This window comes from Engystomops pustulosus, chromosome 10, assembly GCF_040894005.1.
Source record: "Engystomops pustulosus chromosome 10, aEngPut4.maternal, whole genome shotgun sequence".
NCBI lineage: Eukaryota > Metazoa > Chordata > Amphibia > Anura > Leptodactylidae > Engystomops > Engystomops pustulosus.
In genome coordinates this window covers 85,022,097-85,032,771 of record NC_092420.1, presented here as the reverse complement: position 1 = coordinate 85,032,771, position 10,675 = coordinate 85,022,097, and the positions used below count along the sequence as shown (strand labels likewise).

General features: G+C 42.6%; 1 protein-coding gene across 1 annotated transcript in view; it reads left to right on the top strand.

The window, feature by feature from the left end:
• Positions 1 to 1,868: 1,868 nt before the first annotated feature.
• The window catches only part of COL24A1 (collagen type XXIV alpha 1 chain), a 166,671-nt gene continuing 157,864 nt past the window's right edge, over positions 1,869 to 10,675 (top strand). Inside the window, exon 1 of the mRNA XM_072126722.1 lies at positions 1,869 to 2,213. Coding sequence (XP_071982823.1) covers positions 2,158 to 2,213 — 56 coding nt within the window. The 5' untranslated portion in view covers positions 1,869 to 2,157. The remainder of the gene's footprint in view (positions 2,214 to 10,675) is intronic.

The following is a 10,675-nucleotide window of genomic DNA, read 5'->3' as shown; positions in this document are numbered from 1 at the left end:
ACCAATTTTCTGGAATGTCTAGTAGCAAGGTGTATGGAGGTGTCCTGGGCGGGGGGCATGCAGTGACCTGTCCGGTTTTTATGATTTTGTTACTACTTACAGGATTACACGTGGCAGCGCCATTGACCTCATGTGAAGATCATGGTCACCAAACATTACAGGTTCCTGTATAATGCTACAGAATCCTACAGAGTGATCATGGTCCAATAATAGACACATAAATTATAACCTATTATGACCAAGAGCTTTATATGATCATTTAGTAGTTGATTTTACCAATTTCATTGGCATCAATCAACTCTTTCAGGTCTATCGTGATCACTATGGGGGAAAAAAAGGAAAGATTACATTTTTACCATTCGGGTCCTATTATTTTCCCCAGGATAATCAGTTTAGATGCATCTGGTGGCCAATTCTGCTATGAGGAGAGAGTTGGGTGGACTCCATACACATAAGATGGTTGTCAGGCACATATCTAATATATATGGGAGCTTTATAGGTACAAAGCGTGAGGCAAACTATTATCCACATATCAAGGGGCAGCACGGTGGCTTAGTGGTTAGCATTACAGCCTTGCAGCGCTGGGGATCTGGGTTCAAGTCCCAGGATCAACATCTGCAAAGAGTTTGTATGTTCTCTCGGTGTTTTTGTGGGTTTCCTCTGGGTTCTCCGGTTTCCTACCACACTCCAAAACATACTAGGTTGATTAGATTGTGAGCCCCATGGGGACAGGGACTGATTTGGCAAGATCTATGCAGCGCTGTGTAATCTGTGTGCTCTATATATATAAATAAAGGAATTGTTATTATTAAGGAAGAGACAATTGGGACACCCGCATGCACAAGTCTGGTCTCACCTTATAGGGGAGTGTGACCAATATTAGTCTAATGTGTAGGGTCTGTGTAAAAAGGGGTATAGGCTGTCAATGTTTTACTGGGGGGCGGGGGGCTTAGCACTGGGGCCCCCACAATGAGTAACTACTGCAGTTTGTCCCATTCAGGTGAATGCATGTTTCTATATTAACTTTGTCATTGCCTGGATTAGCATAGGGTATGGTGATTGCTGGGGTTCTAAGGGCAATCAAGAAAATGGGGACCCCCAAGTGACCCATGTGATTGAAGCGATGATACTAAAGGGAATACTGCTCCGTTCACTTCTTCCACATCATAGAAGTGACTGTTCGGATGATCTGACACATATAACCTACCCCATGGTTTAGGTGATACATAGGTGGAGTCCCAACATTGGCTGACCCCTGATATCCATACATACATACATAACCACTATGAGAGCTGCATGAATATCGTCACTCAGCTTTTCCAGAATCAGATATAACCGAACTGGTAGATTGAATCTTTTTAGCAATTTAGCACAAATTCTTCTTGATTTTTCTCTGTGATTCTACACAATCGACATGATATTGGACGATGCTGCTCTCTTGTTGCAATGCCTTGGTATTGAACATGTGGCTATCCAGCTGTTGCAAAACTACAACTCCCACCGTGCCTTAACAGCTCGGGCATGCCAAGGGTTGTAGTTCTGCAGCAGCTGGAAGGCTACAGGTATCATAGTATATAAGGCTGGAAAAAGATGCAAGTCCATCAAGTCCAACCTTTGAGAGGTAGGAGACCCTTGCTCAATGTTGTGACACTGGAGCTGTATTTGCCCCTTGATTCTGCATCTTGGGATACTTCCTGTCCTTAGTTTATTTGGTTATAATGCTGGCAACCCAGTGGTCCAAAAGACAAAAAAGCTTACAGTATGTGATGAGTGGGAGGACCTTCCAGCAGTGACACACACTCATATACTCGCACAGTCCCATATACTATACAGCAGCTGCTGATGTCATCAGGAATCACTGAAATCTAACACCAGCAGGCAGGATTCTCCTGCAGTCACAGACAATCTGCACAGAACACAGAAGTAGCTGCAGTTGTTCTGCTGACTGTAGAGCCCAGCTGGTCCAAAGAACCCTGCAACTGGTCCCAAACTTTGGTGCAGGAGCGGCAAAGGACCAAGTGCAATGTGCCACTGATGGGTGCCAGTCCCTGGATCTTACAAGCCATGCCAAGGTGTGGATGTGCCTGCCACTACCTGAATCTCCCACTTGGCTTCTGATTTCGATTAGATCTCAGCTGTTTGGACAAATGCAGACAAATGCATTTAGGAGCTCAAAGGACAAGGAGTGGATACATCTCTCCCATAGCAAAAACGTAAGTCACCAGGGGGGGCATTGGTATAGTCATGTTCACAGAAAAGAACTAAGTCATATCAGACTCTTCTACAGTCAATGGCGAAAGAATAGATTGCAAGCCTTTGGGTGTCAGTGTGTATAGAGAATATTTAGGCCAATATATTGAACTGGAAGCATCTTGGTTGCTCGGACTAGACATTTCTTATCTACAGAATGCACCTTGTTATCCGCTTTCCAATGAATTGCAAGCTCTTGTGTCTCTGGTCTACAGTTATTGTATCACTATCAATCTTATTATAGGTCAATATTTGCTTTACTGCTACAATGTTGCAACATATTTAGCGACAAAGCACATACATGGGATGTATGTGCTTTGTTGCTAAATATGTTGCAACATTGTAGCAGTAAAGCAAATATTGACCCAAGATTCATAGTGATATAATAACTGTAGACCAGAGACAATGTTCTAGGATTTTTTAGGTACTTGTGTTTCCCAAGATTTACGCCAACCTTGACCCTCCTACTGTATCAGGTTGTCCTGGCTGCCGCTATGTGATGTATATGTAGATCTATACATTATTGAGCATGGCTGCTGTCCATCGGGTCATTGAAGGCTTACGGTGACTTGTAACATTGCACCGTCCGCCCGGGCGACTTCTCAAATAAGAAGAATACTTTAAATAGATGACAGGAGATGAATTTGTTTGTATAGTGGCCTGTGTACACACTGTCAGCTTCATGACACAGTAAATACATCCCCCCATCGCCCCCCGAGGGCTGCACTTGAGTGGAAAGTATGTATGAATATAGAGGGGTATGAGACATTTCTGGGACAAAACTGGAATCCCAAACCCGGAACAGAGCTCTGTGTAAAAGCTATTTCCAGGGGATGTCACTGACAGCCATTCTTAGCCGGTCTATTTGTGACAGGAATGACACTAGCTGGAGGTCTAGCGGCCTGCTAGCTGATATCCCCCATATGTTAGCAGTTTGGGAGACGCCATCCTTCACATATTTGTATGAACTTGTTGTGAGAGGAACTCGGGCTGCAGCCACCAAAGGCTTCTCAGATCCTAAATGTATAACCAGGAGTCACATTACACAGACTCTGGATATGCACATGGGGATACTGACTGGCCTATTGATGAACAGAGAGGAGATTTTTAGGATATTTCGTGTTGGTCGAGAGAACGTCTTATGTCAGGGCTTGTTCTCACTATGCATTTGAGTGTGGTTGGGCCAGGGTTAGATGTCACATTGAAGTTAATGGAGACAAAGCAGTTTGAAACATTGTAAAGAGTAAACTATTATAAATGCAACTGTGGATTCTATATGTAATATTACAAATTATCTACGTGGAGAATGCAGGTCTCTGGACCTGCTACTTATAGAGGTGGATTGAAGGGGGTTTTCATTTATAAGAAGTTCTCAAAATAAGTATGAACAGTCCAGAACTCCATCTATAAACTGACTATGCCATAAGTATTGGAAAACAGCTCCGTTCTCTGTTTAGTGGCTGAACTGTGAAACTGCAACTCAGCTCCTATTCACTTGAATAAAAATTGAGCTGCAGTTACCTAACCCTGCCACTATGCACAAAATATAGACGTTTTTTTTTTTTTTATTGAGATTCTGTATTGTTGGGTGGTTTGTTGGTTATCATGTCAGTCAAGAACTCCACTAATCTTCTATTGAAGACTCTCAAAAAAGATGTCAGTGACAGCACAGATGCATAGGATAGGTCTTCAGTATGTAGAAACCCCTTTAAGCTACTTCTACACCTTGGATGGTGGTGAGTTTGGCTGACAGCTGTCTCATCCAACTTCCTTATACACATGCACACTCAGCCTGGACAAGGAGTGTATGTGTACTGAATAAGAGAGAGGAGAAAGACCATGTGGGGTGTGTTTTTGGCCCATGATTTGTGCTCTGATTTTCACAGGGATGTTAGATTATGGTGCATTGGTGCATTTTGTAGACCTAAGTGTGCGCCAAAAATTGCGTTGGAAAACTAGAAGTGCAGAAAAAAATTTGAATTTCCAATTGTGCACCCAAAAAAAGAAAAAATTGTGAGTGTTGGAAAAGCACCAATATTGAGGCACCGACACTTGAGAAATAAGGTGCAACAGCTAATCAATAATAATGAATAATAATTGCCCCTGGGTAGGGCCAAAACCCAATTTCCCAGTACTTAACCTGCTGTTGAAACGTATTAATATTGGGAATTAGGTTCTGCTTTATGGCTGCAACAATAAACCCAATGGTTTTATGGAGCAGAAAATCAAAGTTCAGTTAGTAGAGCCATAAGGGATTTGGATTTTAGGCTCCATGATTGTAGTGATGGACCCCGATTGGTTACAATGGGGCACATTAACTTACCAGTCCCTTGTGCGTTCCCCGGATTGCATTATCTGACCGGAATACACTGTGCCGTGATTCACTAAGATTGTGCGCCCGATATCCTGCATGTGTCGCTTCCCCGCTCAGGTCCACCGGAGTTCACCTTCTTCTTCCTGGTGCATGTAAGTGCATTGGATGCAACACAATTTGAATCTTAAATCCTGCACTCAGTCTGAATCGGACAGATCGTCCCATGGCCCATCCCCCGATTTCTGTCGCATGAAAGCCGCCGCATCTGCGCCAAAATTGGATAGTGTGCGTCACAATCCCCTTCTAAATACCTGTCAAAGCAGCGCAAATCCCAAAAATGTTGGGAAGTCCGACGGAAATGACATGCATGGACCCTTAGTAAATAAGCCCCAATGTATATATAGCATTTCCCTATTATTCCGCTGTTGTTGGGAATGTTCCCTTCCAGTAGTAGAAGTAATGTGATTATAGCATGGGGGGGGAGGGGGGAGCTGGGAATGACAAATTCCTCCTGTCACCTTATAAATCTGATGATAGGTCACAGATTACAGGTTGTCAATAAATAATGTCTGGTCTATGATGCTGCTGGAAGGGAAGTTGTCTGGAAGCGGTTCTACATTATAGGTGATCCTAAGAAACTGACAAAAGACTTCTAATATCTTGAAAACTCCAACAATTCCTGGAGTCACCTCTAGCAGCTTCTTTCAGATGAAACACATTCCAGATCCCTGGTTGCGCTGCACTCTGGATGCTCCTTGGCATGTGTAATGAAGCAGGCGCTGATACAAGGCTGTAAATCACCTTCTCACATGGCAGCCCGTTAGATGGTGGATCTCTCAGCAATTCCTTTGTTCTTAAAATGCTAATACAGTGCACCCTAATAATGTCCTATAGCGCCAGCATAATCCGCAGCATTGTACAACCAGGTGAAAGTTTATATGAAATATCGACATTATCATTCAAATATTCAGAAAATGTCTATCAACAATGGAAAGAAAAGAGGAAGGAAATTGTAATGTAGCAATGTAGCTATTCTAAAGGATATGTCACCATGGAAGACCCCTTTAAATGGCGGGTTCCCAGGGCGGAGATTTATGGCATAGCAATATGATATAAATATTTAAAGATAATGGTCTCACTTCAGGGGGAATAGCAGTTCCCCTATCTAATCGAGGAGAAGGTGACCATAAAAGCAGACTAGGTTATTTCCACATCTCCAATAGATGTCAAAACTGAGGGTCACTTACATACACATTGACCCTGTATATGCCTTTGGCCTACCAGATAAAGTTATTATTCACTATCCAATCTACATTTTCCATTAGGAACCTTGTGTGTTATAAGTTACCTTGCACCCTTACAGCATCCTCTGTGTAGTCCCAGGGGTTGGGCTTCAGTTTGGCTGCATTTCAAAAAACAACATGTGACTTATCTGTGCTGAGATAAAGGGGATGACAACTGAGGAGTCTGCAGCACAGAGAAGTCACATGTTGTTTTTTGAAATGCAGCCAAACTGAAGCCAAACCCCGGGGGCTACACAGAGGATTCTATCAGGGTGCAAAGTAAGGGATATTATATAATAATTAGAGAAGGCAGAAAGACATATTTGCAATGCAGCTGTAATGGGCTATTGCAACTTGTCTTTAGTGAAAATGAGGTCCCTGGTGACAGGTTCCCTTTAAGCACTACTAGCTTCCAAATCAGATTGGTTTCTTGCGTATGTCTGGAATCCAGTATTTGCTTATAGCCTAGGCCCCACCAGAGAATTCTCTGATTCTCCGGTGGGCCAGTCCGACACTACATTTGGAGCCTACTTTATTCAGGTGCGACACACTGATATTTGTTTGCCTATTGTTTTAAATAGATGCTGGAGTTTTCCAGCAAATTAAAGTCGCTCTAGTACTGCTGTTTCCAGTCTCCTTTGCACTGAACATCCTGGGAGGTTGCTAAGCCAATCACTGGCTGAGATGAGAACGGTTCCAACCAGTGATTGGCTGAGAAGCGTCCGCTAGTGTTTCCTGTAGTGTTGGGAGACACACAGGAAGTGCAGTATAGTGGAAACCAGGATCGGTAAGTGTCCTTCTATTAGGTTATTGGTCTCTGATACACTCCTTTTAAAGGGATCCTTTTGATGCTTCAATCACTAAAATTAGTCCCTGTCTAGAGTATTAGGTTGAGAAAAACTGGATCTACCGTGATTAGTTGTTTACAATCGTAGTCTTTTAGTTTTTTTGGACATAATGATTGACATTTAATGCACAGCACACTGTTAAATTGCACTATGTGAATAGACAAAATTTCGGTGCATTTTACATCATGCAAACAGACCCTCCAGACTAGAGTCACAGTAATAAATGACTAGGGTCTGCTTTACTCGGGTGCACCTGCTATTATTTTTTCTATATACACCCCTAATTAAAGGGGTCCCTGCGACAGTCCCTTTAATTATGGACAGCATCTTTCAATAATGGCTGAGTAGCAGCTGACCTTGAGATGTACATGGCAACACAGATCAAAGCAAAAAAGACAGCTCCGAAATTAGTGATGTGCAGAATAGGCAGCTGTCTTGGGTACTGAAAAAAGTGGGTGGTCAAGTGCTCTCCCAACTCAGCTGACCTCTGTCTTATTGTGGCTGATGAAAATTCGATCTCCAAGTCTCCGCTTTAAGATAGGCCTGGGTCATATTGCTGCAGGTCTGTAAAGTTAGGACCACACATCATGTAGATGCTCAATATTAGTGGATGAGCTGTACATGTTCTTCACCTGTTGATTTACCACAAATAGTAACCCAGTCTCTTGATCACTGACCCCAAAAGGTGGATTCCATAGTAAATAACTTTTTTTTGGGCACCTTAATAAATTTGTTGTTGTAGCAAGGAGCTACAGTTGTTGCTTAAAGGAGATGTGTCAGCTCCTGGGTCACATATAAACTAGACATGGGCTCTTATTGGTGAAGTGCTCTGCATGATCATCAGTTCTTTCCTAAAAAATATGTTTACGGAATGCTGAGAAATTTGCGCATCATGGGTGTGACTTCGAGGTTTGGTGCACACTCTCTTGTCTTGTCGTCACCGCCATGGAGCACTAAAATTCTAATTTGAATATAAATAAAGATTAAGATTTCTCCGCATTCAGGCCACAAATGGCATGCTTAAAATCCAGGACACTTTGTTACAGAACATGATATTTAAGTGATTGTGAAGCCAAAAAAATCCCTTTAAGAGAACTTGTCACTTTTTCTCATATATATAAAGTGTTCTAATATCTACACTATTTATGACATATTCACATATATGATAGGTGCAGGTTCCTCCTCTGGGACCCTCACCTTTCCCTAGAACGGGGTCTGCTTTCACATAGCCGGGTTGAACTAAAAGATGGGAGCAACAAAATACCCGAGTCTATGTGATCTATATGGTCGTTGATTGTAAATATTTGTAATATATTTGTTTATAATAGAGTGCATTGTGATATTCCTCTGTTATTCCTTATAGAACAGTTTTAATAAATTGGAAAACTGGGCGCTACCTTTTCTCTTGTGGGGGCGCTGTGACACTGTCCAGTCACTGATGACCTTTTAGAGTGATCGATCATAAAGAGGGATTCCAATTGATGGGGATGTAACAACTTTGCAACGAATCCGCTGGATAGTGGGTAACGAGCTGATCAGTAATGGTCTAACAACTGGGACCCCCACTGATCACGAGAACGGGACCCCAGCGATCCAGAGAATTGGAGTTCTGCCCTTACTAATTGTCGAGCAGCAGGACAAGTATGGATCCTGCCTCTCCATTCAAAAGCCGAGTGTCGGCAAATACAGAACACAACTTTCTGCTATCTCATGCACTCCCATTCACTGTCTATGTGAGAGTCAGAGACTGCCAAATGCTACTGTGATCAATGGGTGTCCCTCATCAATCGGCTTATTATTCCCTATCCTGTGGATGGGGAATAACTTGAAATGGTGGTACAACCCCTTTAAGGTCAACATCTTGTGACCTGTATTATAAAATCGGTCTACCTTGCCAACCCATTTGAATTCTTTCCCACTTGATCAACATAAATGGCAATATTTAGTTACTTTTTCCTTTGTTTCTTGACACATTGGAAGTTTTTACACATTTCTACTGATTATTTTCACCGGAACCCGGTTCCTTGCTTCTGTCCACTTTGGTCACCTCTGTTTCAAGCCTTTTGGCAGATACTGTTAACACCCTCCTCCTAGTCTATTCCAGCTGTTATCTGCTGTACTAGTGCTGTGCTTGCCAAGAGGAGAAATTAGTCCAAAATAGTTTACAAATGCGACATGTCAGAGATTGCTGACCAGCGAGCAGGAGGCAGCGTCGCTTGTACGATCCCTGGTGGCACCTGTCTTAGTATGTGAATGTTGGCTGAAAATACTATTTACTTAGTTGATGTGGTTGGTCATACAGTATGTATGAGTGGTAAGTGGTCCTCCGCATGTAGCAGAGATATGTAGCTCATGGAGTGATTCATTCTTTGGTATTTCTCTGTATGACTCGCTAGTATTGAAATGAATTTGTGGTTGAAGGAGGAGGGGTGATGTCAGTATGGGAAAGGGGTATTGATTGCTTACATGTTGCTTGTCTACAAAGCTTCAGATACTTATACAGGAATGTACTGTACATATGTGTTCATGCTTAGACATATTGGGGCACATTTACTTACCTGGCCCCTGCGCGATGTCCGACGAGGATGAAGTCTGCCGGGATTCACTACCAGCATGCTCCCAATATTCTGCATGTGTCGCTTCCCCGATCAGGTCTGCCGAAGTTCACCTTCTTCTTCCCAGTGCATGTAAGTGCTTGGCTTGTGACAAAGTTAAATCCTGCGCGTTGTCCGAATCTGCCGGATCGTCGGGCGGCCAGGCCCCCCCCGATTTGTGTCATGTGAAAGCGATTGCGGCACAATCCGATTGCGTGCAATGCAAACCCTGTTGCAATCCTCGAAATCGTCGGGAAACCCGACGGAAATGCGGCTGTAAATAACCCACAGTGTTCTATTTGCTTCACGGGACTGCTGGAAGCAAAGGTAGCAAGGTCCAGACTTGTACACCACTGTCCTGCTCACATTGGTCACATGGGTCCCAGAACCCTGGGTGAAACCAAGCCAACAAATAGTTGGTATTAACTTATACTAGAATGTCTTACAATAAACCAGATTTATCATCAGATTTGTAAATCTGAACCATTGGGGGCAATTTATCTTTTTTTCCCTTCCCTGGACTCTTCTTGCTTCACTAGTGAGTCTTTTTTATGCACCTTTGTCTTTGTAGTCTCAGCTCTTTGTCAAGACTCAGTCTCTTAGAAACTTTTTAGGCTGCATATTTTTGCACCGTTCATACCAATGTCTTTCCTACGCAAGGATTGGACTTGTACTGGAGTCCTAGACCATGAAATCCTGGAATCCTGGGCCATGCACTTTTGTATTTGTCCCCTTGTATCATAGTTAGCCCCCCCCCTAGTGGTGTCTGCCGGCAGCCGAAATTCTATCCTTTGTCATTTTTGTGTAGTAGGTATGATGAAACTATTAAAAGATTTGTAAAAAGTAACCACAGAATGTTAGAGTTTAAAACAACATAATATTTAACTGTGAACGCTCATCTTAAAGTAACATGAAGCTGCAGCACAAATCCTGTAAGCGGGTTAGATCATCTAAAATTGACCTATGTTGAACCAAGCGTTTTTATCTATAATTATCGTGCTCATTATATATGATATATTTGACAATCCGATCATCCTGAATGACTGAATGTCATTAGTTGCTCTTTGCTTCCTAGGCTTTCCGGCTCCTTAATCAATAATTATCCGTATTATGCTTTCTAGTGGTAATTTCTACAATGTTATCTTTCCTGTATTGGTTTAACACATGGGTTTGCTTCCATTTGCAATCTATTTTCCGCTTCTTGAAGGTTCAGAGCATTAGTTCTGCATTCCCTTTAAGTAGAGGGCTAATGCTTGTAGGTAATGTGTATCTGTTAATCCACTCTGATCTGCCATCTAGATGACCCAGTCACAGAGCACCGGATTTGTTTGATGTGATTGTCCAGCTGTAAATCAGTTGCACCTTTTGATCTCCTGACCATCGGAT